General features: G+C 50.8%; 1 protein-coding gene across 1 annotated transcript in view; it reads right to left on the bottom strand.

Annotated features, from left to right (window-relative positions):
* Positions 1-518: 518 nt before the first annotated feature.
* Positions 519-27,344, bottom strand: part of OLA1 (Obg like ATPase 1) — a 67,305-nt gene continuing 40,479 nt past the window's right edge. Inside the window, exons 8-11 of the mRNA XM_078870832.1 lie at positions 3,724-3,864; positions 3,151-3,247; positions 1,965-2,087; positions 519-829 (exon numbers count right to left, since the gene is read on the bottom strand). Coding sequence (XP_078726958.1) covers positions 728-829; positions 1,965-2,087; positions 3,151-3,247; positions 3,724-3,864 — 463 coding nt within the window. The 3' untranslated portion in view covers positions 519-727. The remainder of the gene's footprint in view (positions 830-1,964; positions 2,088-3,150; positions 3,248-3,723; positions 3,865-27,344) is intronic.

The raw sequence follows: 27,344 nt of genomic DNA, 5'->3' as shown, positions 1-27,344 counted from the left end.
ATATACCAGCGTAAAAGATCGGCTGATCTTTTAAGTCGAGGCTCCCCTCGATCGGATCTTGACCCACATTCGCAGCAAGCCTCGTCAAACACCCCAAATCTCCACAACACATGCAAGGATGCCCAATCTCCGAGCCAATCGGGTCATTTCAGCTGCTCAACGGATTGTTACAGCCACTGTGCGCTGCTCGGTGTACCCAGAGAGATAGCATTTGGAGGTCCCTTTTGCAAGACAAATAAAATCCCATAACAGCAGTGGCAACTGCAGCCAATTGGGAGGATGGCCAGGGTGACTGTTAGATTTGTTAAGAAATGCTTTGTAGACCGTCAGGTTTAGTAATGAAACGCTCATTATGTATCATGGCTGTACCAATGCCGGACTGAGAAACACAGGAAAGTGTTCCTTTAAGCCAAGCCGACAAGTTGTCACCAATTATATACCCTCACAAAATAAAACCTGTGACTAGTATATCGGCCACTAATTTGGCAACGATGTAAACGACGCAAACAAAAAAAACCGCGTACACTCGTTCCACGCAATTTCCTTTAAAAACGCTGCCGAGCGTCGAAAAAAAAATGCTTTGCGTGCACATTTTGAGTCCGTGAAGTTTGAAATCCATGAAGTTAGTGTCACGGAGGGCCGGATGTGAGCACGGGCGAGCTGGAGCGATCAAGCAGGGGCTTTCGTGAGCACGAGCGCCGGGGCCTGCACGCGGAACCGCTTCGCGTTACTTCTTCTTAGGCTGCGACGGCGTGTTGAACTTGAAGAAGATGATGTCTCCATCCTCGACGACGTAGTTGCGTCCCTGCTGCCTGTACTTGCCAGCCCCCTGCACGCGCAGCAGTGCGCAAAGCATTGCAGAGCAGCGTTGTCATGGTGTTGGAAATCTGAGACCGCAAGCACCGGTGAACATTTGGATTGTTACTGCGTCACGACGGAAGTCACTTGAAGGGATCTCAGAGGTAGCTCTGTGATGTCTGCTTCCATGGACCGTTTTCTAACATGAACAGTTGTAATAGGACAATCGGGATAAAACTGGGGGGAAATTACAACAAAAAATACTGTGTCGTCATGCATATATTGTGCGATATCAAAATTAAGAGAGCGGTAAGAGTCGCATTGATGCTGTGCTCTCTGATCGTTGTACAATACTTGAGGCACTATAATTGGATGCCACTCTTTTGCCAATTAAAAAAATACGTAGTACAGCGTTGGCGATGGTGCACAAGCACAAATCATAAAAAAAACTCAAAACATTCGTCAATAACGCTGCTGTAAAGAGGAAAATGTATGTAATAGGTGACGTTTCGTGTATGGGCATTCTTCACAACCGAGAGAGGCTTTTCTCTGTTAGGAAGCAAGGCCATTGGATTTGGCGAACTCGAGCATTGCTGGAAACATTTGAGGGGAAAATATAAAAATGGAGACAAATAAATCAGTGTCTGAACAACACTGAAGTTGTTTGCTTCTCAAGGACAGATGAAGTGCAACATGCTACAAAGGACAAGAAAATATGGAGATCCAAGACTGTCAACCCCCGCATTCGGGATGACACATTATCTATATATATATAAAAGGGACATTTGTGAGTGTGTGTACCAAATGTTTAGCATACTTCCCAACATGCAACAAACTTTAAATTTGGCATGTGGGTAGCGTCCAGACTGTAAACAATGCAAAAAGTATAAAAATAGACTTTTGTAATTTGGGGCGGTGGGGGGGCGCAATAATGGATATATTTTGCACGGCAAGTGAGCGGTGACATCACATCTGTGATGTCACATCTGTGATGTCACCCGCATGCGGCAGCGTCACGCAGTGTGCCTGCTGACGTCATGCCCCCCCCCCCAACCCTCCGCGTAGGCCGTGAATTAATCCAAGACAAGAATCCAAGTCTCAGGCGAAGCCGGGTAGTAAAGTTAGTTACTTATATTTAAATATTCCAGATGAAAAGGTAACCCCACCTTGACAGCATTTTCTGAGCCTTCCTCTTTAAAGTCGTCATACTTCATGACTTCGGCCATGATGAATCCCTTCTCAAAGTCCGTGTGGATTTTTCCGGCCGCTTGAGGACCCTTGGTTCCCTTCTGCAAGCGGAAGGAAGCGAACATGATCATCATCATCATCAACTTCACCACAGTTCTCTCCCATATGGCCTTCATAATTCCCTCACCAAGCATGCAGCGGCCCAACCCCCACACGAAGCGACTGCATGCGTTGTCATAATTTAAGATAACGATTATAATTACGAATAAAATATTTCTGTTGCTTGTACCATCTCATTTGTACGATCGCTCAACATCTGTATCGACTGTGGAGTATTTTCAACTGCCATGTATGCACAGCCTCATCTATTTATGTTGAACTTCCTTCATACCGCACGTAGCCAATTGTGCTAATTGGAAGTGCGATTAGTCTCAACTCCCTGTACACTGTTTTGTCCACACTGTCTTGTGTAAACCCATCTCTTTGTACTGTCTGTGTCATGTGTCCCCTTTGTAATGTATGGATTACCATCTGTCTCGTTTGTACTGATTTGTTTGTACGGTCTTGTATGTAATTCCTTGTACTCTGTATCTGGGCAAAACCGTCTTGTTTGTTTCACCTTCATAATGTATCATTTGTACCCTCTCTTTAACAGCACGTCTCGGTTGTTTTATAACAAAAAAAATTAAGAGCATAAGGTAAACTATTTACAAAAAAAAGCGTGATTCTAAAACAATCGATTCTTACACGTACAATTCAATGCGTGCATGGTCAGTGCAGGAATCAATTTTAATCAATGAATCCCCATGAGATCTCCTTTGGGACTCGTTGGTGAATGGGCCCGGGACCCCTCCCACCCTCCCCTCCCCCCCAAGGATGCCCTGGGACCCATTGTAGATCTTTGGCCCCCCAAGGATACCCCAGGACCTTATTGGGTGCTGTCCCGGCTGTCACTGGAGCTTGGCGTCATTGTTGTTTGGACCTGGGTTGTGCTGCAGTGCTGCCCTCTCTCCCATGTTTCCCTGCCCTGACACCCAAACTGGCTTCTATTCTTTATGTTCACAGCTGCGTCTTGAGACACGACTGCATTTTAGACGCTACACCAATTCTAACTGTGGTCGTTGTTGTTGTACCACTCTCTTTGGCCAGGCACGGCTGACTCACCCGTATGGTCCACGCCCTGACCTCGTCGGGCCCCGCCGTGAAGAAGTACTCGAGCTGCAGGGCCGCGTATCCCGTCTTGATGATCTTTGTCAGAGCGCTGGGCACACATGGGAGGAGAAGAGTGAGCAGATTTGTAAACACGACGTGACGCTACGCCAACAGCACAGGCATCAATGTCAAAGCCATCCCTGGAGCGTGTTCGCTTCAGATTCGTTTGTAAACAGGGATTAAAAGGGAGACATAGTACTTTTATCATCAGTCATAGATGAAGGCTCCCCCTCAATATTCAACCAATACACTGCAGCTCACAACACTTTTCTTTCTGCCTCTTCCCTCACACTGCTCCATTTTAGAATTCACTCCCGACGTCACTTTTCTGAAGTTCCTATAACCTTACTCAATTCAAGAAACGTATTAACTGTTATCTATTCCAACTTTAATAGTGCTGGTTGCTGCTGGCGTTTTTGGGGGCCTTCAGGCTTGTGCTTTGCAACCGTGATATAAATCACTGGATGCCCAGCCCCCTGCTGGTGCCAGACACACAGTTCCACTCCTGGGGGCCAGGGATCGCACCTGGTGGTCTTGACCTCGCTCAGGTATTTCTCCTTCTCCTCGTCCGTCATCTCCTGGAGTTTGAGCTCAAGCGCGCCGCTGAAGGGGATGAGCACGGCACCGGGGTCGTTCTTGTCCACCCACTCCTTGATTTTGATCAACCTGCGGCGTAAGCGAGATGGACAAGCAAGCAAGCACGCGCACGCAATAATTAGGAAATCCCGCGACTGCGCGTGTCTTTTTACAGAGTGTTTAATTAGCAGCATGGAAGCTAATGGGTAGCTGTGAAGCCAAATTAATTTGACTATTTTAAAACAATCCTCTTGACCCAGTGTGTCTCTCCAAGCTTTGGGCAAATCTTTGGTTAATTTGCCCAGTTTTCAAGAAAGAAAGTACCTAGATCAGCGACACGCATTTACAATACAGGTTCGTTCATACTGGACCATGTTGACGAGACTTATCGTCGATGGATGGACAGAGGTAACACGTAAACATTTAAAACCTTAGTTTGGAAAGTCATGAGTCACCGGGTTAGCAATGCAGTGCGCTAACCACGACACTACCACTCCCCATACCTCTCCCCACACAAACACATATGCCAATACCCGCCATTCGCCATTGCGTGACGGTGACGTCACCACGGCGCCTGTGCCCAGGCCAGGTGCACTGAGGCCACGTGAAGTGTCGGAGGCTTACCGACACAAATACACACACACATATGCTCAAAGACAAAGATCCCTCAAATAGCCTTAACAGACTATTGCGACAAGTGCTGTTATAGTGAGCAACTATGAAGGTTGGCATGGCACATGAGGGTGTGGGTGGCTAACACCACACCTGGCCGCATTTGCCTCCCCAGTGGAAATGTTTACACATCGCACCAGGTACTCATTTGAGGCTGAGTCGGTTCAGATAATCGTCACTAGTGTTGGCTGTGGGCGGGAATCGAACTCAGGGCGCCAGATTCATAGCGCAGCATGTTAACCGTTGTACTACCACTCCCCAACTCCACACACACCAGTGATAATCATCTGTACACACACACACAGCTACACGGTACAGGCTGGACAACGAGCAAGAGGAAGGGGTCGTCGTCGGAAATAATCCAGCCACTCCAAAATTACATCACGACTGATCGTTGCACAATTGTGATGTTACTGAAAGTAATACATGAACAAAAATAACAATATACAGTTATACATTTCATGTATAGCATGCCAAAATTACGTAAATATATCCAGACAGTGAACACACATAGGCACTAGCGGTCATAAGTGTACATTGCGATCGAGTGTGCCACCATGGGTGCTAGAGATCAAGTGGCCGTGGATCAGAGGTCGCAAACGGGTTTTGATTCCTTACCCGTACCTGTACCCGGCCGCACCAGGGTCGCAAATGGGTACCCGTACCCGGCCGGGTACGGGTAACCATTCCCTACCCGTACCCGTACCCTACCTGAAATGAGTGACAAACGGTTACTCACCAGTGACTCACGGCCTACCCGTACCCGGCCGCACCAGGGTCGCAAACGGGTACCCGTACCCGTACCTGGCCGGGTAGCCGGGTATCGGGTAGGGTACGGGTATCGGGTACCCGGTTGCGACCTCTGCCGTGGATCTCCCATCCGCTCTCGGCGAGGCTCACTCGATTAGCCGCTGCAGTGACAGCGGCCACCTGCAGGTGGCACCAAGCGTACGGGGGAATCCGTTGAGCACTTTGACTCGAAACTCTCAAGAGTGAATGGTCACATTCAAGCACACGTTCACAGTGTGTGTGTGTGTTTGTATACCAATAATTTCGGTCCGTCAGCCTATCACACCTGGGTCTGTTCCATGACCTCTTGTCAGCGAGCCTTCGACACTTCACGTGGCCTCAAGTACACCTAACCTGGCACAAGCGCTGTGCTGACATCACCGCCACTTTGTGACAAATGGCAGCTATTGCTGTTGTTGCCGTTGTTGTTACACACACAGTACGTATACAACAATAATCTAAATAAGACTTAATGTTTATGCACGCCGATTCAAGTAAAATCACACAGCTTGCAAATATAATCTCATGCCCTAATCTAGATGGCATGGGCCCTGGTGCAAAAAATGAAATGGGGCCCACTATCCAATTTAGCCTGGTGGCTGGGCGCCTCTGGCCCGACTACTCAATTCCCAACCCAACACTCACGAGCTGTTAAACTCCCTTCTAACACCGCACGACGGTTCACAAAAGGTGGAAAAAAACATCCGCCCGCACACTCACTATCACCTGCAAACGCACTCACACCCTCGCTCATCCCGACATTAACACACTCGCTCGCCCGCACACTCGCTCGCCCAATCACTTGAGCGTATTCACTTCACTCACGCATTCACTCAACACGCTCGTTCGCTCGCACACTCGCTTCACTCACACTAGCTCGCTCACCTGGAAGCTCACTCATACATTCATTCACGCGCTCGCTGGCTCGCTGGCTCGCTGGCTCACTTCCTCGTCCCCGTAGAGATTTACGAGGTGTGCAGCGCAGGCGTGACACCGACCAACAGCTTGCTCTGGCGAGCGGAATCGATTTATAAGCGAAATGAAGAGAGACCTCTGCACCCCGGTTCTCATTGTGAGGTCACGGGGGGCCAAAAGGGCGCTTGGCATTCGAACGGCAGGCGCGTGACGAGGCACGGGGAGGGGCAGCACCGCCAAGCGGCCGTTTCATCACCGCAAGCTCCCCTGCTAAGCAGGGCTCCTCGTTTATTTGTCTCGACTGACCTTAACCAGGAGAGTGGTGGTAAAATGTCACCGCTTCAGTGAACTAACGTGATAAATAACAAGGTTAGATACAAAAATAAAAAAGGAAATTGTTTTATTTTTAAAATAACGCTGAGGAACAATAAGGAATATATCAATATTCAGCTGACTGGCCTTATTCAAGTCAAAGGCCTCTTGGGCAAATTGTTCTGATCTTTTTTTCTTTCAAGGTGACAAAGTATTAATCTAGCAAAAAAAAAAATGCAGTGTGGTGGCACAGTGGCTAGGACATTACACTACGATCTCGATTGCCTAGGTTCGACTCCTGACGATAGCAAACAAAAAATAAATCTATCCTGATCACGATGATGGTAATAATTATTCAAGCCTTTTTCAATAAACTGCGGGATGAAGACCTCCCCATGTCGTGTCCGTCAAGGAAACTGTTTGATCATACTTCACCACACTGGTCGGTGTAGGCTGGTGAAAGTGGCACGGTCGTAGTGGTTAGTGCGCTGGACTGTGAGCCCGGTGACCTGAATTCAATTCCCATGGGTTGACCGAGCCTTAAACGAGTACATGATGTTGGTGCTCACAGCGTCTGGAGATGCGGTTACATTTACACGCTCTTTATCTCCAAACTGCATCGTGTTACTTCGCCGTTATCGTCGCGACTACTGCATTAATAGCGGGGACGCAGACGGACGTCAATTGTAACAAACAGCGGTTGTGCAAATTGGCACAGTTAACAAGTTGCAAAAGGTGTTATTGTTAGAACGACGAAGCCGGGCTTTAATTTACACCAATGCTAATGGCCAAACGGTAAATTACTAACAGTGCTGCCACTGATGATAGCGGCGAAGGACAGCGCCGATCCGCCCGACCTCCGGCTGCGTCCCCACTGCCGCGGAAGTACCCTCCGCTCGTCACGCGCGCGCGCCGCCCCAAACCCCCCCTCGTTCGACGACACGGCGCAAACAGAGCCATTAGCTCCAACCACCTCCTCCTCCGCCGCCCCCCCCAAACCGTTAAAATTTAATCATCAAGCCCGGCACTCGGCACACCTGCGCCACAGCGTCAACACGACAGCCATGCGACAAACGAGCGCGCTAATAATCAGTCTCCCCACCCTCCTCGGCTCTTGTGCAGGAATTCCGCCGGTGAAAAATATTGAGCCTTAAGTAGCCTCTTCCAATCCATTTAAGTGCGGCTTGTAATTTGGGTTTGTTTTGGGCAGTTCATTTAGGGAGCCGCGGGTTATTGTCTCACTGGGACGGGCAGCGGGGAGGGAAGGGGATTAGAGCCCCGGGTAATAAAGCGGCTACCGATAATGAAGCTTCATCTGGAGTATCCATCAGCGGGGAGCACTGACCCACACGAGCGTGGCTTTGCTGAAACAACCGCTAGATGATAGGGAGCGGCGGGGGACAAAAAAAGAACAAAAAACAAGTGCGCTTTCTGTTTTGTTGGTTAACCGTTTTCCATCCGACGGCACAGACAGCCAGTCCCCGGATCCATCCACTCGGTTGGAAAAGCAGCCCCAATAAATTGACGTGCCGTCTTAAGTTTGTTTAAACGCACGCCATTATTCGGAAAGATTCTTGGTAACTTAGTTAAGGTTATTCAAATTAAGAAAAGCAACGGTAGAACACGATCACGTTATTACGTGTTAGTATCTGCCATCGGGCATTTGTCCATTTTGTCTACGCGTTCTCGTGAAATTCGTGAACTGGGCCCGAAGTCAGCGGCGGTGTGGCGATGTGTCGAGGATCATATGCAGCGCCGTATTTCAAAAGCCTGAGTGGCAACGGCTTCGGTGCACAACAACTTACAAAGAGTTTTTGCCGGGCGTCAAGTTCAATTACTGGAAAAGGCACAAACTCGGCGACAGAAATCTATAGCGTTAAGCGAGCGAGTGCGTTAAGACTATATTACCCCGCGCGTGCACTTGTCTGAATGATTTTTTTCCCCAAGCGCACTCAACAGAAGGGACGATATTGACAAAACAAAGGAGCCACTTTGCAAGACAGAGGGAGGACGAGCGGCACGCTAAGAGAGCGAGAGACAAAGAGAGACAATGAAGGAAAATTTGTCGACTTGTGCACACGCGCGTGCGTGCGCGACAACCCCACGCGTCCTCTCTCCCCCGCAAGGCGTGGTGGCGGTGCAGCACAGCCAGGGTTACAGATCACATGATCTAACATCTGCCCGGACTCCCGTTGGGCCTCGGCTGTTCATTCATCAGCAGAGAGATTGTGAGGAGTGCGACGGTCCCATCACTCTTATCGCCCTGACGTGCCCTTCCTCTCTCCACGTCTCCTCCGCTGACGGCTCCTCATATAATCACCCCAAACTGCTGCCCCCACCCCTGCTGAACACCCCCCCCCACCCCACCACTGGAGCCCCCTCCACCTTCCTCATCCACCCGTACGCCTTCAACCCAAATGAGTGGCTCAGCCCACCCGCCTCCCCCACACCCACCCCCCACTGCCCCCCCACCCACTCACCGCCCCCCCCACGATGCCGTTTATTGACTGGGCTCCCGCTCCCGTTGCGGTGAGGGACGCGGGTCGCGCCACAGGCCGACGTGTTGCCGATTTCCCTGCCGGAACGTCCGCTCGCTCGTAACGTCCGCTTGCTTGTAACGGCCAAGTAGCGGCTGGGAGTATGTGTCGTGGACCCTCCAACGGCGGGGCGGAGCCGACTGTCGGCGCGTTCGCCAGTTAGCGCAGAAACGGCGGTTGGATTCCCTGCTGCTGCTGCTGCTGCTGCCGTGAACTACATTTACATGGGGAAATCGGGAACTAAATTGCATGATTGTAGACCTGGATGTAAAAAGAGCAGGACTAACGATGAGATGTCCTCCATAAGAGGTTTTTGGGGATAGATCGCGTAAATATGTGTCGTTAAACCCGCCACCACCCGACACAGCCAATTATTAAATTGCGTCACGTAAACAGAAGATGCCAATTCGTTACTAGTACAGCACACCAGTGTGTTGGAGAGTAAACCCACAACATTTACCATACAAGAGCATTTCCTACTAGCATTTGTACATCCATAGATGTACGAGTTTGCGTACAGGGTAAACTGGCTTTTTGTTGCCCATTCTCAATTCTGCGTACAACCCAATACAATTTGATTAATCAAGCTTTTAAATTAAGCCACATGTCACGAACCTGTAGAGAAACCGTAGGCATATTCAGATCACATCTCACTTTGATTAGTCTAACATTAAATATGAATGCAGGAAACGTGAATCTGTCTCAAGGGCCCTATGATATAAAATGTGATTGAAAAAATGCTATGGCTTTAGTCAGAGTCCCGACGGAAGCTCATTTACATCATTCTACAGGGTTTCCATTGTAGAATTATTATAATTAGCAGTTTGAGCTAGGCTAATTAAATTATACAAACCCACTTGGAAGACGCTTTTATCCCTTTAAACTTGCACAATACAGCATACACGAATCTGGCCTTCATCCAGCAGTGGATGGCTTACAGCGGATGATGATGATGATCATCATGACGATGATGATGAAACCTGCACTTGTGCGACGTGGCATTGGCGAGACTCGTCGCATCGAGATTTCAGAGTCCCAGGCGTTCGTCAGCGCCGCTGCTGTGATCGTTCGGGAACGCTTCCGTTACGTTCGACCGCACCGCTCAGCTGCCACAAATGACGGGGAAGGGGGGGGGTGGTGGAGGGACGCCCCCGACATAAATCCCACCCAAAGTATCTCCCCCGCGCACGCCGAGATGTGAGGGGCGCGCAGAGAACCGCCTCGCAATTTCCGCAAATAAAAAAGCGGCGCACCCACAACTCGAGAGGAGGACCCTTCAAACTTTGCCGCCTGATAAATGCAAAGGTGTCCCTGCACTCCCTCCCTGGCTTCACCCTCCTCTTCCTCCTCCGTTTGTTTCCCCCAAACGCGACGCACGCACACGGGGGGAATCGTGTGCACAGATGCGATATAGCGCTCGGCGTGCCCAATTTCTCGGCACGTCATCTTTCAGCGGAGTCTGAAAATGTTCCCCCCCGCTCCCTGTGCTCAATGAAAGGAGCCTTTTTTGTGTGTGTGCGTTTCGTGTCAAGCAAGTGCTGTACATCATTTTCATGCCCTGCAACACAAGCCCAGCATTGTCATTTCAGATGGAATCGCCGGTTATTTGCCGCTGCTGCCACTGCTATGGTTGTTACTGCTCTCAAACTTGCTCCTTTTTTTCCCATCGTCTTTTATCACAACATTTTTTTCGAAAACTTTTGTTTGTCCCCCGTGCGATTAGATGCTCTCGGTTTATCGCGTGAGCGGCTGGCTCTAAACGAGGGGCGCCGACAGTGAAACTTAGTTTGCAAATGGATAAACAAAGTAATTGCTGTGTTCACAGACTCGGTCGGGCTCACCGAGGCTGCCTTGAGTAAACAAAAAACGAGGGCCCTCCATGAATGTAGATGAGCCCCAGCAGTTCTATGCCTGCAAACACTTGTTCACAACAAGACACCGTACACAAGCACACACACAAAAGCCACGGTGCCCCATTAAACCTTATGGTGAGCACCTACTTTAGCAAGCGCCTACTTACTACGACACCACAAGCTCACACAGAGTACTATCTCACAAAACAAACAAAGAGAAAGATCCCCAATATAGCCTCATCCGACTGTTGGGGCAAGTGCTGTTAGAGGACACCTATGAAGGCCGGCACGGTACATGAGGGGTCGGGTGGCCAGCACTACGCCCGGCCGCCTATGTCTCCTCAATGGCGATATTTCACACATCGCACCAGATACTAATTTGAGGCTGAGTCCACCTAGGGGAGGCCCAGGACCAGTTCAGAAGTTTTGCACCAATGTTGGTGACTGTGAGCGTCATGCACTAACTGCTACACTAACGCTCCCCACGTCCCTCACACACACACTCTCACACCACCCACTCTCACACTTCAAACTCTCTCACACACGTGTCCACTCAACCACCGATGGCCCGGTGATGCTGCTGCTGCTGCTGGAGTTGCCTTCTCAGCAGGACGTGGAGAAGCAACCGGCGCCACCAGCAGCAACTGCGAGTCTCTAATTGGACGCGGCACCGGCACAAAGCTGTTGACTCCGGGGAAACGACAACAAAAAGAAGAGGGGTGGTCGTGCATGACGCATGCACACACGCGCACGAGCAAGCGTGAGGGACAGCAGGGCCTAACATCTGTGCCTTCGCCCGCGGGAGTGACGGGCTTTTCGTTTTTTTCACGCTGCCGAGACCACCGCGACGACGACGCGCAAACGGCCGCCTGGGACGGACGTTCAAAGCCTCGGCACCCAGGGGACGAGGTCGCGGATCCCACCGGCTGAGGGGCACGGCTGTCCCTTTAAATTTCGCGAGCCAGCCGGGCGGGCCGATAAGCCCCAGTCGGGCCGTGGGCTGTAGCGCTCTTGACGGCAGGCGCACAAAGAGCAGCGGGTTTATTTGTAGATGCTTTCCAGATATTGCGTTAAATTCAATTTCGCCTCTTCAGAAGCAGAAAAACGGTCGTGATGAGATGTCTCTTTTGCAAGGGAGACCAGGGAATGCGGTTCACTCTCCATTATCCGTGGGCGGCTTGCACAGGTTGCGGATTAACAATGCTTGCGAGAAAAAAAAATATGGGTGCATGCTCGTTTAGTTGTTAAACACTTTTAACTTTTAGTCCATTACTCTTGTAACAGACAATTGCAAGTGAACTCATTATTTTAAGAAGGAATAATACGATTCTACATCTTTACTACAATTCTACTCCCAGTCTATGCAAGAAAACCAATGTGTCTACAGCCAGACGTGTGTTTTGCGTTATCTGTGATTTTGTTTAATTCAGCTCCCCCCTGCCCCCCCCCCCCTATTACCTGAAATAACTGATAGTTAATCGTAAGTAGAAGGAAGGAAATGTCGAGAGTAATCATGAGTTATTCATTTATATTTATAATTTGGTTCATGAAGCCGCGATCAATCATGGGACCGAGGCTCTGTTGGGTTTTAAACCGTGGCTTTTGCACGAAGATTTGTGGTTGTAAATTGGTATTGATTTACTTGCACCCTTGTTTGTTTTTGTGATAATAGTGGCTGGTGCAGCAGTCGGTTCAAGCGCACAGAGTTGGACCAATGTGGAAACATCAACATACGTAAATACTCAGGCATGTTTGTATTTATCTTTTAAATGCCCGAGCAATATGCTGCGATAGACATTGAAATGAGTCACGCACGCACGCAGACACGTGAAAAATCCCTCTTCCTCAAATGAACTGGACGTGCACGCTCACCTATCGAAAGAGCATCGTGAATTGTGGTCGCATTTGTCAATCCGCCGCCGGATGAAAGCCTCGGCCACACCCTGCGAGTTGTGGAGGTGATTGTTTGGCGATACTTCACTACGCTGATCATCGAGGATTAGTGGATAGAGGAGCGCAGTGATATTATAATTTACATTTGTAAGGCGCATTTCGTGCAAGGATCCCAAGTAGTCGTGCGAGCAGAGACGACGATGTGTTTAAGCTGCACGGCCCTCTGTTACCCAGAGCGTAGCCACACGGCCTAGAACAACCTCTTTGTGCACGGTGATTACCCATCCAGATCACACGAGTTCCGGCGAATCCCGGGTGATGATGTGGTGTAACAGGCAGTCACGGGTAGATGGTTACAAAAATAAAATCCGAATTGTGCGTCGTATTATAAATCTTAAAAATAAACCCTCTGTGCATGTGTGCGTGTGTGTCTTAGCACACGCACGTTTTACTCACTCCTCGGCAAGTGGTCTGGATGCTCAATCACGGGCGCTCGCGCTGATTAAGTTGGCGCGGGGTCCTAGTTAGTAATTAGTGCTCTGCCTCGTACACGCGTGGGTGATTGAAAAGCTGCCGACGCGGGGTTGGACCGGAGGGTCCGTGCCCAAGTGACGCGGTCCCAATAATGGCACGGTGACCCCCGCGACATTGTGCAGCAACACACGGACTCGCCGGCACGGAAGCAGCAATCACAACGTGCCGATTCAAGGCCACGAAGACAACACTGCGCAGGAAACCATATTCTGACGCAACAACAAGCTACCACAACTCCTTGGTCCGCCACACAACCACCGTGACAACCCATTGCCCCACCAAAGTTTACTACGTTTGCAGTCTGAACCACTGACCCACTACGGCCGAGGTGCAACTAATTATTCAACAGGCGCGCATGCGGACAGTGTATTTATTATATCCCAAGCACGGTTAACCGGTTATCCGTATAATCCGTGCACAAATAATCAAGAGTTAACCGCATCTAGAACCGCGCGGCAGTTCTCTGAGAGCCGAGAGCAGCAACAGCAGCAGTAACAAACGGCGAGAGCAAAAACTAATTTTGATTTAATAAGTAAAGATCCTCGGCAGTGAAGAAGAGACCGGGTGGTCGAAATTTAATCCATAACCGTGGTCGCATTTCTTTCTCCTCCCCACCCCCCCCAGCCAACAATGTCCGAGAGGATGGCTCTAGCCGGAGAGAGAGAGAGAGGCCGGGCGGAGAGCGGGCGAGCGGCACGCACGCGAGCGAGCGAGGCGGACGATTAATAGGATAGAGTCAGAGTTGAGAGACCCTCCATGTCTCTGCGCAATCCATCACGCGTCCGCGAGGAGGGCCCATCGCTCTGCCGCCGCCGCCACCGCCATCACCTCCTGCCACCGCCGCGCTCGCCAATTTCTCCCGGGGACCGCCGGGTGGCGGGTGGGGGGAGCGCTAATGATGCTCGCCTCGCAAAAACGTTTACTTTCACAGAGAGACGCGTCTGGGCTCGTGGGGGGGTCGGGGGAATAAAAATTATATTACGCATTCGTTGAGGACGACAGCATCGTAAAGATGCATGCACCAGGGATGACACGCGTCGACCGATTTTCGGATGAATCAGGAAAATCGGAAGGAAATTTCCCATCATCCGTCAAAAACGTTCTGTATCAGGCTTAGCGAAAGAATTTGATGTCACGGGAAGTTTCCTCACTTTCATGACGTTATATATCAGCACTTTTCAAGCCAAAAGTGTGTGTCACACTTCATCACTTTTACGCGCACAAAGACTCAGCACGGCCTTTTGAGAAAAGCATCGGAACGTCACGGGAGGGAACTACCCCGGAAGAGAAGCCGCAGAACCACTTCAACAGCAGGCCTCCCAACCCACACCATGAATAACGTTCCCTTCACACTGTGCCACGTGTCTATAGTTTCGACAAATTTAACTCGAAACACTTTAAATAGCAGAAGATATTTTCCTGGGCAGTCATTAGTGGCGCCATGGTGGCGAGATGTTAACTACCTCGCCTCGTATACAAGGGGTTGTGGGTTTGAGCTCGACACTGACGCCTGTTGTATATTTGGAGTTGCATGTTCATTCTCCCTGTCAACTGGATTTTTCTCTGGGTCCTCCGCTTTTTCATTCTACATTTATAATTAACAGGTATTGAAGGGTATTTGGCTGCTATACATTTCCACATAAGCTACTTCGTTGAGCTATCATTTGTGGCCAGGTCGCTTCTGAAAAAGAGCTATAAAGCTCACTGGGGGGCCTTACCTGGTAAAATTAAAACTAGTTTTGTTTAGTTTTAGTATCTGGGATGACACAATTAATAACAAAGTCTCACCGAGATCCTGCATTGGGATTCCATAAATGAGTCTTTGATTTAATGTGGGAGAAAACCGGACAACCCAGTTATAGTCAGAAATTCAAGAATCCATCGCTGTGCTATAATCTTCTGGCTGCCTTGCAGTCCAAGCCAACGACCACCTGGTATTTCCAGGCAGTCTCCAATGCAACCCTGAAATGAAAATCACTCCACTTAAAAACAAGGTCGAGTCACGGGTGACTAAGACCTGGATTCATAAGTGATGCTGGTTCAGTGTCTATGACATGGGCAATAACATTAGCCCACTGAGCGCCACCTCCGCACTTTATTTAAACCCACAGGAGGCCTATTCCCTGCGTCACAAGTCAGGTTTTTAGTGTAGGTCTTTTTTTTTTATTGCCGTAATGGTTAGCTCATTGAGAAGGAAATAAAATAGATGCTCAGGAAAACAGATGGGGGCGCTGAGTCAATATTTTGGCTCCGTCAGGACTTATCGCCATGTAAACATGGCGAGCCACTTTAATTAAAAAATTCGTACCCTTTGCACTTCTGCGCTCATGATCAGTTAAAGTAGCAGAGAGCAGTGTTTTATACGGCAATAATGCGAAGTGGCCAGGAAGTTTGTGCTGGAAATCCATTTAACGGCAGACAGTTCATTTACACGCTCGCTAACGGACTCGCTCCCCGGCTGCGCATTGTTGTCCTTACCACCGCCGCTACCGCAGGTCAATTTACGAGTCTAACCCCACGCAAAGCGTGGAGCTGCGGCGCGAGTGACCTCACGCCTTCATCCATTATCCACCAGACGTTCCACAAATAAAATAAACGGTCATCATCGTCGCTCTCACCCGCGCAGGGGACACCCCCCTTCCCAGTGCAGGGTGGGAGGTGGGGGGTGGCGTAGAGCCGCAGCTATAGCACTCGGCAAGGCACAATTTAGTAATTGCCGGTAATTCTTCAAATTTGGCCGTGCCCCAGATACATAATGGCCTACAATTGCAAGCGATGCCGTGGGACCTTTAGTGGTCCGCGCTGCTTGGCAGGCGACACCGCTCGCTCGACGGTGGATGTGTCCACAGAGTGGCGGCGTATTATTTAGATGAATTGGAACGGGAAATATTGGAAATCACAGGCCAGAAAACTCGTTGGCTTGTTAGACCGGTCTTTAATAGCACATTTTTGGCAATGCGAAGCGTAACTGGTCCCGCTGTTGTTTGCGAATACACCGACGTTAAGAATTAAGTCGGCCGGTGCTCCTAATTCTTTTCAAACCGGAGTTGTAGTTGGACTGCATCACTTCTTCTTTCGTACAGCTGATGCAGAGTAACAATGCCAATTTCACATTCAGGTGGTCAAGCCAGACAACCGTGTCAGGAGCAGCAGAGTATCGCTTTGTCTCTCTCGGATTTGTGGATCGGGAATTTCACCATTATATATATATTGTACGATCTGTTCTGGATGACTACAGTCGCACACTGCAGATTTTTCTTTTCCATTTGTGCATCAGGTATTTGCATCTGCCATGGTTTGTGCGTCTGTGGTTTAAGGTGGACCATGAGCTTCGCGGAAGATCAAAATCAGGTATCTTCTGTTGTAGGGAGTTATTTTTTACTCCCTACAGCTTTCCAAGCTTCATTGGGATTGAACGCGCACTTTGAAGGTTAAGTGGCACGAATGCAAAAGGGCCTTGCTGTGTCACTTCAAGCGCTGACGAGGGACGTTTCCGAGGTCCTGATTAAGGGGAAGGGGCGACAGTTTTTCTCGATTCGCACGACTTCCCGGAGGGTTGCAGAGTTGTGGCGGATGGGTGGGTGGAAAGAGTGTTGGGGTCGACTTGAGGGTTCAAGTGAAACACCGCATTGCAGTGTTCAATTGGACATCAACAAGTCGAGTGGGCGACTACTTCTGGTCCATAGCGGTGCACAGTACTCGGCTACAGAGAACACGAGGGCCATCGTTGATGTGCGTAGCACCAGTGCTGATGCTCCCCAGCTCGTGCTTTGCAGTTTTTGGATAAGGTTGTTCCTTGTTTTGGTCTTGACGCTACGTTTTTCAGGTGAAGGTTCGCGTGCGGCCCAGCTTCATTCCGAGATAGGTTGGAGTGGGGCCCAGGCACGGCAGCTGGAGTCTGTGAAGTCCAGGCCCTTCAATTCACTCAATCCACCGCTGACGTCTAGCTGAGTCTAAAGACTCTAGCAGGACATTTACAACTGGTTGTCCTGTTGGAGCAGGTCCTGGGTTCCTTTTGTCCAGCAGGGAGTGGATTATTTCCGGAAGCCTTTGGGGATGCTCTTCATGGCGGCTGCAGTAAAGAGGCCAACAAAACGGTGACAACAAAAGTCTGGTATCGCGGGAATTCGACTCGCCAATCTTTCTACAGCCTCATTATAGTGGTCCCCAGTCAGCTTTGACCAGGTTCCTCATTGGTATTCGTTTTGACAGATTTCAATTCTCATACATGTACAGCCCTTTTGCCAATCCACTGCTGGATGAGGGACTGCCCACACCGTGCGGGTCATGGGAGTTATTTTGACCTGACATCACCATGCCGGAAAGTGCCGGTTGGTGAAGGCGGGCAGCATAGACGGTGGCTCATGAATCACAATTAGTTGTGTGTGTGATCGTCAGTGCTGTGTGGGACGCTGGTTGTATAAACTCTTGGTAAAATTAGTCAACAACGATGATGAAGAAGGAGATTGTGGTAATGACCGCCAAATCATTACACTGGCAACAGAACAAATGTAAATACATTTTAAGTGTGCCAACATCTGCGCCCCCCCCACCCCCCTCATGCATCAAATATACAATTACGCACTTGAGCTTTGGCAAGTAAAAATATATCATTTATTTTAAAAAATCCTCAAGTAATTTTACTGCTCAACTTTTGCAATAGCGATTGTCATTCAAAAGGCAATTTTGCTCAAAATGCCACGTGCCAAATTAAGCAGAAGTCTTTTCGACGCAGTCCGAGGCTTGGCGTCAGAAATGATTTCATGTTAGCGCACCAGGCATTACAGGATGTGCACAGCCGCGCTCGTTGTGATTCTGTAGCACGTCCCGCCAACCCGCACAGTCCCAGGGCCTCGCTAGCAGACATGGGGTGGTGGTGTTTTTTTCTTCATTTTTCACTCCACTTCTCTCCTGCCGCCACCCAAAAATACATCACTTTGCACGATATCACTGGGCCGAGCGGCACAACAGAAAGAGAGCGAGAGAGCGCGAGAGCGAGAGGGGGGTTTGGGGGGGTTTGGGGGGAGATAGAAAACAGCGGCAAATTAAAAAAGGCTCCACGGATCGATGGGGCTTGCGGAGCTATCCTCTCCGTGGGCGATGCCGCCCCTGGGTCTGCCCTCTCGGCGCGCGCGGCTCGGCCCACATGGGCCGCACTTATCTCTCCACGGCCGCGGCCACAGCTAAGGGGGCGCGCGGAGGAGCGATGATGATGGTGGGGGCCGGTGGGAGGGAGTGGCAGGGGTTCAGGGACCTGCAGCTCCACGCGTCGTGCGGAGTCGCCACTCCGCCCCAGCGCAGCGGACGCTCGCGATGAGACACACCGCACGCGCTCGAGTGTGCGTATGTGCGTGTGTGAATGCCAGAACGTGGCGTCAGTGTCACAGTGGTTCGCACGCCGCCCCATGAATCAATAAACAAAAACCCCGACCGAGACTTGAATCAACACCTGCCTTCATTATGGGCACGGGCCCTTCATCACAGCAGCAGTGTGTGTGAGTGCGCGTGGTATATTTATAATTCCTATTCTTTCAAGTGCTTGCCGTTCGAATGCAACAATGGGTTGTTTTGACGCTGCCAATGCCACCAGGCTCGCCCCACGTTTAGCGATTCAAATCGCCTGTCCGTCCGTCAGCTCGGGGTGGGGGGGGGGGTCTCGACTGCCGACAGCCTACGGCGTCCCCACCTCAATAAAGCGCAAACAAAAGCCTCCGCGCGTCCCGTGCATCACATCTCGACCGCGCAAAACGGGTCTCCTTTACATTCCCTACCTACAAATTAGGCTTTGCCCGCGGGTAGAGGGGCTTCACTCGGAGTGACGCGACACCGAACCCCGACCGTCTGAGCCCCGTTGCCCACGCACGTACGCACGCGCACATGCACGCGCACACGCACGCTCGCACGCACACACACACGCTTGGTCGCGCCGCTATTATGATGTAAAGTTCTGCGGTGCTAACGCTGCCATCGTCGCCGCCAGGCCCTCCTAATGAACGCGGGGAGGGAGCGACGCAGCGGGGAAGGAGAAGCGCAGGCAGCGTGCGCGGGCACGATTGGGGAGGGGGGGTTGGCGGCAGGGGACATACCGAAACTTCAAATGTCGCCTGTAATTAGGCGCGTGACAAAGTACCACGAGCAGGCCAGGGTCATAATTCTAATGGGCGTGAGCGTGCTCCGAGATGAGCTCCTCATCCTCGTGAGGCGGCGGCGGCAGTGGCGGCAGTGGCGGTGGCAGTGTGAGAAGCGGAGTGGTGTTTTTGGCGGAAACGCGCCAAAAAAAACTTGAATAAATCTTGAAATCTGCCCCGGCGCCAGGTTTGTGACTCGGTGGCGCGTTACGCAGACGCGGCGTCGCGCAAACCGCCAGAATTGCGCGCAACTTGCAAAAAAAATAAAAGTTGAATTTGAAAACAGAATGTAGCTTGCTAAAAGGATCATGTGTCTCACCTTGAAAACGGCAAAGGGCTTTGATTAAATTTTATGTCATAAATAGCTCAATAATTTGCGACACGCAGTAAAAAACCAAGATTGCCGGGAGCTTTGTTGTTCAATTAAAGAGAGCCGGGCTCTAAGCGCCATATTTTTTCAAGTGACAGCAGTTCAGACAAAGCTGTAAAGCCAGGGTGTGCTTGGTGCATAATGCCTACGTTGGAGCGCCGAGCCAACACAGCTGTAGTGCTGGGTTACATTGGAGAAACGAGACGCTTACACGATACCCCGAGCGCATTCCTAGAAATGCTACCAACTACGGAGTCGTCAAGCGTGATGACAAAAATAAAAATGTATTCAATCGCTCAAGGGGGACTCTGGGATTCCAAATGTGATCATGCAGAGGATCAGCCATTGGCCTTTTGAGGGCAAATAACTTTGCCTACACGATGTTCTTTGTCGTCTCACGATGCATTGTGGGCCTTCCGGCTTTTGCATGCAGGTTCAATTTCTTAAACAGTGTTGACACATTTTCTGACAATACAGATTAAAAGAAAAATCAATGACAATCATAAAACAATTAAGGGGCATGAACAACACAGGACTGGGGTGAATGTAAGATGGCAAGTTAGAGACGCTTGAATGCCTTAATAATAATAACCGAGCGAACACACGCACACACACACACTGGCCGTCGCCAGTGGCCCCCTAGGCGCCCGCTGGTGACAGCGAATTCCGCTTCAACGACGGCGGTTTCCTGCTCATAAAATTCCTGCGGCCCTCCCTCCAGGCCCGTCCGCCCATCCCTCCTCCAAAGAGCTGACGATCTGCACGGGGCCCCCACAACGGCCACAACAAACAAATGCACGGACGACGAAGACGACGAAGAAGACTACGACGAAGACTACGACGAAGACTACGACACCACCACCACCGCTCGCGCAGCGAACAGGTCGCACACCACCGCGGCACCCTCGTGGCGCTGCCGCGACCCGTCCGGGGGGCTCTTCATCTCGCGCCATTCATCTCGCGAGCTTAATTACGAGCGGCGCGGCCTCCCCGCGGTTACAACTGAGGCACCGCGCGCACGGGGGCCGTCTCATGTTGCACCAAAGGCGCCGTTATTATTTTGCGCGCCGCTAAATAACGCGATCACTTGTTAGATGAGCCTCGGCGGTGAGATGAAAAAGCAGCCGACATGAAGAGTAACCGCGGCGATTGGAGTGAGTGGATTTCTACTTGCCCACAAGCTGTTATGTTTAAAAGTCTTTGCCGCAAGTGTAGTGCATTAAACTTTTGCTCGGCGAAAAAAAAACTTAAAAGAAATCGTGTTTTTTATTGTAATAGGGGGAGAAAAATTGCGCGTACTCAAAAGAAAAAAAAAATACAAACCCAAAAGCGCTTAACGTGCAATTGAAATCTGGCAGACAAGCCGACATTTAAATGCGGCACACAAATGTGATTTTAATATGACTGTTGCGGCGAATTAAGCGTGTGACGGATGAAAATAAGTGCAGGGGACCTCAGACAACAAAACCCTTTTCTTCTGTGCGGCCGGGGCATTCCGAGCGAGAATCGTTCTCCGCGATCCGCGAATTTTTTTCCCACGAGCATCAGGCTCGCGGTTCAACGAGCGAGCCGGCGAGCGCGCACGGAGGGGGGGGGAGGGGGGCAGACGGTCCCCGCGGAAGGTGCAGGCCGGAGAGGCCGGAGGGAAAACATGTCAGGGGCGGCCGTCAGCCGGGGCCAGCCCACCACAGCCGCGCGTTTTTTAGGAAACGCTTTGGAGGAAAGGGGGTGGACGGGGCTTCTCCGGGGTCAGCAGGTGGGATCAGCCGGGAATTCTGGGAGGACGGAACGCGCGTGCCCCCCCCCCCCCCCCCTCTTTGAAGGGCTCACCTGGAAGGGCTCTGCGTTCCGCACGGCACATTCCCCGTGGGGATAAACAAAAAATATTTAAAATTAAAACGGGAAAGGGGGAGGGGGCAAGGTGAAGGGAGGGGGGCGGTGCAGCCGACACATGGCTATGCCACCGTTGCACGTGCACGCACAACCTCGTGTGTACGTGTGTACGTGTGTGCGTGTGCGCGTGTGCGTGTGTATGTGTGTACGTGTGTACGTGTGTACGTGTGTGCGTGTGCGCGCGTGTGTGTGTGTGCACTCGTAGATTCCTGGCCACGGCCAACGTCAGTGGCGAGTGATATCCTGAACCGGTGCTGGGGCCTGCCCCCTTAAATTTGTGCGTGTGTAATCGTCAGCACTGGGAAGACAAAGGCGGTCACACCACCGCCCCCCCCCTCCGTGTGCTCACTAACAGCACGTGCCCCCAACAGTCTGAAAACGGCTAAAAGGAGGACGTTTGTCGCTGTGAAGTAAGTTAGGGGTAAAGCCCATCGCTAATATAATTTTTGCCACCGAGTCGAGCCCAGCAGTAATCAGCAATGCCATGAATCTATCGGTTTAGCAGCTGCCCTGGCTGCGTAAGTTTCGCTCGTTCTCGTTCCTTCACATGTCCAAGGTCATTTTAAAGAGCGGTGTAATAATCTCACCCCCCCCCCCGCACGCCACTTTCGCCTTTCAATGAATATCCGTGATCCCGGGTCGCAATTTCATTTAACAATCTATTATTATTATTATTCGTTTTACACTGTAGCGGCTCCAGAAGAGGGGGCATCATGTGAACCCCCCTCAAGTACGCCGTGTGTAGGAATCGACACGCGCCGGCTCCCACACACATGCTACGATGCGCGTTTCGTGAGCTGATATTAAATCGATGGACCGATGCGTCGTTACACCACTGGTTCTGAACGCGTCAACTTTTAATTGACGTGATGCATTCATGAAGAGTTAAACTACTAGCAAAGGGGGACGCAGTCCAAAGAGCAAACGGCTATTGAATTGCAGCTACGTACGGAGGGTGCGTGGCGCACGTGAGTTTGAAGCTTCGTGAATGAAAAACAAAGACTTTCAATTGACGTTCGCGAGCGTCCTCGTGATGTCCTAAAAGAAAAGTTAAAACCTCGTTCAACGTCAATAAATCTTACGAATAAAATCGCGCAACCTGGGACTCACAGCCTCGGTTGTGTAGCGACAAGTTAAGAGCTTTAAATTCATCTTCCTTGAGCAAAAGTTCATAATCGAGGATTTTTGGGTTAGATCACGCAAACCCGCCACCACCCGACACAGGCAATTAGTAAGGTTTGTCACGTGTTAGAGAGCAAATCCACAACATTTACAATAGATTTGCTCTCCAACATACTGGTGTGCTGTTCAAGTAACGAATGGGCATGTTCTGTTTACGTGACAAACCTTACCAATTGGCTGTGTCGGGTGGTGGCGGGTTTAACGACACATTTATATTTACGCGATCCAACTAAAAAAACCTGGACTATGGGAGATATTGGTCGCGAAAGCCTACATGTTAAACTGAGCAAAAGTTATATTCCACCGCTGAAGGACGCGGGTTGCATCGACTGCATTCATAAAATGTCGGACGTTTGTAAACGTACGCACCTCGCATTAAAAACGCTTCTAATTTACTTTCAATGTGACGTGTAAATAACACTGACCGTGCACTGCGCACACACACACCTTAAATTCTATCCCAAAAAATGTCAGTTGTTTGGCATTAACGCACAAAATATTACGAGGGTTATTACCCGCAAAGTGGACGGACGTGCGTTTCTCTCAGCCGCCCCCTCGTCCCGTCCCTGCTCGCGAGTATTTTTACTTTTTAAAAAAACCTTGTTGATGCGGCAGCTGGCTAATACTGTTTTTGTTTGAAGCACAGCCCTAACTCGCTGTCAATCCACGGGCTTAGACACCTGGGCCCGTCCCTTAATAGTGGCTCAAAAAGGTTTATTTCCACGGCGAAAAACACCACGTGTATTTTACAACACAGCCCTCGCCAAGAGCAAGGTTCTTTTGGGAAAGAAATTGACAAAGAGATCCGGGGGGGCCGTCACAAAAGCCGCCATCAAGGGGCGCGCGCACGGAGGGGCGAGCGCGTCATCGCGACGCCGATCTGTGTAATGACAACAGCAGCGGATCTACCCTCGCAGAGCGACAGCTTCACCACACACACCGCCGGGGGTCTGTTTTAGCGAGGGCCCTGCCTTTAAGATGTTCGGTCGATCGCTACTTCGGTATTCTTGTGTGTGTGGACGAAAAACTGGAGCGCTTGTGAGAAAACCCCATAAACGAAGGGGAATGTTCAAATTCCACAGAGGTAACCTTTAAATACAAGATCACCTACTTGCTGTGCTGCCTCATGCACACACCATTTAATATGCTCCCGTTTATAGGCGTCTCAAAGACAAAGACCCCCCCCCCCCCACCCCCGTATCGGCTACAAAGGACTGTTGGGGCAAATGCTCTTATTGAGTACCTATGACGGCTGGCATGGCACACGAGGGGGTGGATGGCCAACACCACATCTGGCCAGTTTCCACATCGTACCGGGTACAAATTTCATGGTGAGTTGACCTACACGAGTCGCAGGACCGGTTCCGTTAGCCACTGATATTGGCCGCGAGCGGGAATTGAACAAAGATCACCGGGCTCACAGCCTTGTATGCTAACCACTGCTCCACCGGTGTCTCGCACGAACACGGAACGATGGCTCCCTATAAACGCGATATCCAACAACCCCAAGGACCGAAGGACCGAAGCCCCACGAGCAATTACAAAACAAAATCAAATCAATCCCAACACGCAACGGCTCGGGCGGAACGGAACACGACCGCAGCGCGCGGAGGACGGAGTCTCGTTCCGGCGCCCGTCGTCACCCGGGGCCCCGGTGCTCCGAGAGCGAGCGAGCGAGCGCGGCCGTCAGCGTGGGGAGAGAGTGGGGAGCGACCGATGGGGGAGCGGGAAGCGTGGGAACAGCACGGTGATTACACGGCTGTTAGCCAGCACGTGAGCCGTTTTACGGCGAGCGCGCGGTGGGAGAATTTATATTAGCGAATTACGTTTACACTTCGCGCGAAACCCCGATGGGTCCTTTAAGAGATGAACCTGCCAGGCTGTGGATTCATGTCCCGTGACCCCGAGTTAAAGAGAATCCTTTTATATCCCCCCCCCCCGTCCACGTTGTTATATTTTTTTCGATATAATTTGTTTAAGTTGCGCCCCGAGACGCGGTGAGGGCGTCGGGGTTTTTCTTGCGCGTGCTATCACCGCATCGTCGCCGCATCATCGATTTCGCAGCTTGTCTTTTATGAGCGAGACAAGTGTGGGAATATAAGTGTGTATTTTGTCGATCGATTCTGGCGCGATGGTAATTGTTTTAGAGGGTGATTCACAGGCAACCTTCGTAATTATTCCCAACGCTGAATGTGATTTCGATTGACCTGCATTTTACGATTACTGCTGTTATCTGTTACGCTGTAAAACTTCTGTAATATTTGGTAATAGCTTCAGAATACGAACATTACCCTGTTATCTTAAGACTGTTAGATTTTGTGCACCAAGAACTTAATCAATAATACATGCAAATGCATATTATTAAAGTTATTGTATATTATAAATTAGTTTCTTTGCTATTCGTATTTTTAAAAATGTAATCATTCATTAATTTGATAATTAATTGATTTTACACATCTGCAAACGACAGTGCCAATATCAGGATCAGGCTTCATTCACGTGGACATTGTAATTATCAATACATTTGTCAACAGCTTGGAAGTTTGCGGCCGAGTTTTGCCACACTGCTCATTGACCATCGGTATGAGCCATGGTCTATCTACTGCTGAACCAAAGCCTCTCGCATATTAGCGGAGACCTGAGAACACAGACTCCCGTTCCCGATATCTGCAGGCAGTAAGCATCACAGCCAGGAATCTAACCCAGATTAGTGGTGGTACAGCACAGCGCCCTAAACACTCCGGATACAACTTCCCCACGCACGCACGCACTCGCAACCTCGGCTCACACAAACTCGGCGCAATTGATTTGTCAACGTCAAAGCGCCAGGCTCGGTCGCTCGCAACAGAGGCCTCTAGAAACCGCAGCCCGGCGCGTAATTTACGTGAGGAGTGCCGACCGCGACTTTACGGTGGCGCCACCGCCGCCACCGCCGACGCGCAGACACGCAGCTATGCGTCCAGCGAGCCGCCTCGCCACAGCAACATTCCTCCAGACCCCCCCCCTTCCTCCACTCGCTATCCTCCCCTCCGCCCCCTCACTGCGTACGGCGCCAAATCCTGTCGCCGCCCGGGCGAAAACAGTAATCATGCGGGGCACTCATAACGCCCGTAAGCTGCCGTGATGGAAGGGGGGGGGGGAGGAGGACTGAACTAGGGTGGAGCGGGGTGGAGCAGGGTGGAGTGGGGTAGAGCGGGGTGGAGCGGGGTGGAGCGGGGTGGAATGGGGTAAAGTGGGGTGGAGCGGGGAAGAGTGGGGAGGAGCGGGGTATAGCGGCGAGGGCTGCTCCTTGTGGAGATTGTGCAACTTGGCCGAACCGTGGGCTCTGCCCGAGGGGCAATGGAATTAACGACGATTATTGGCAGCAATTTGGCCGTCTGAATGACGGGGACCAAACGCGCGTCTTTTGTCGTCAACAACGGCAAACAAATTGCGAGTGCCAGGAGGGGGAGGATGGGGGGGGCAGCAGCGTGCTCTTCAGAGTGAGCGCTTGAACGTCAACGAACAAAAGCTGATTAAAATAAAACCTTATTTTTAAATTTCCAAATGTTCATCCTGTTCTTTTGTTAAATGGGGGGGCGGGGGGCGGCGGCGGACCTTACTTCTTGACACTTGTGATGTTTAAAACACGCAACCGGATTGACACGAACACGAAAATTGTCCACCTTGTAGTGCGCAGGTCGTTTACACGAGAGTGGCGTCGGCCGCGCTCGGGCAGGACGAGCAGCGTGCGGGTCCGGCACGACGACGCAGTGACGGCCAGGAGGGGGGACACGCCCGAGGGGACGTCCACCGCGCAAGCGATGGAACGATTAATATCTGCTCGTGCAAAGGCAATCGGTGGATTTCGCATAGCGAGACTGTGAGGGATGGTCGCGGTGGGGAGGACTTCATCCAGCAGTAGATCGATTGATCCGGGCAAATCATGATGGTGGTGGCAACCTCAATATTTGACAATGTGGATTTTCAAACATCCAATCGTATGAAAGCTAACACGAAAAAGGCCAACTTGTCAAATCAACAAGCTTGTTTTTGTTTTGTTATTTTTTTTATGTACAGCTGAAACGTGGGGTGTGTTGAGACCGTGGCCATTTGCCCGGGTTACAGATAAAAAAAATCATAATCTTGCAGTGGAATTCGAAATGTTTTTTTTTGGACAAGCGCTCATAAAGGGCCGTTCCTGCGACAGACATGGCTCCAACGCAAAGCAGCCAGGACCCGGGACCCGGGGCACGCGCGCGAGCAAAAACGTTTACGAGGAAGCGGCGGCAATGGAAGGCGATGATTTGATGGTGACTGTTTGCGGTGAAACGCGGCCAAGAGTGCAAACGTGTCCGCCTCGTGGAGGCACACCTGCCTGTCCACTGGCCCCGTCGGTTCTCGGATTTATTCCCGAGCGCTCCCTCGACACACACGCAGACAAGACGCGGAAATCTCGCTTACATCGGCAACGCCGTTCTTGGGGCATGAGATGACCTGCCATTATATTGTC

Source organism: Lampetra fluviatilis, chromosome 31 (genome assembly GCF_964198595.1).
Source record: "Lampetra fluviatilis chromosome 31, kcLamFluv1.1, whole genome shotgun sequence".
In the NCBI taxonomy this organism is placed as follows: Eukaryota; Metazoa; Chordata; class Hyperoartia; order Petromyzontiformes; family Petromyzontidae; genus Lampetra; species Lampetra fluviatilis.
This window is presented reverse-complemented; position numbering and strand designations above follow the sequence as displayed.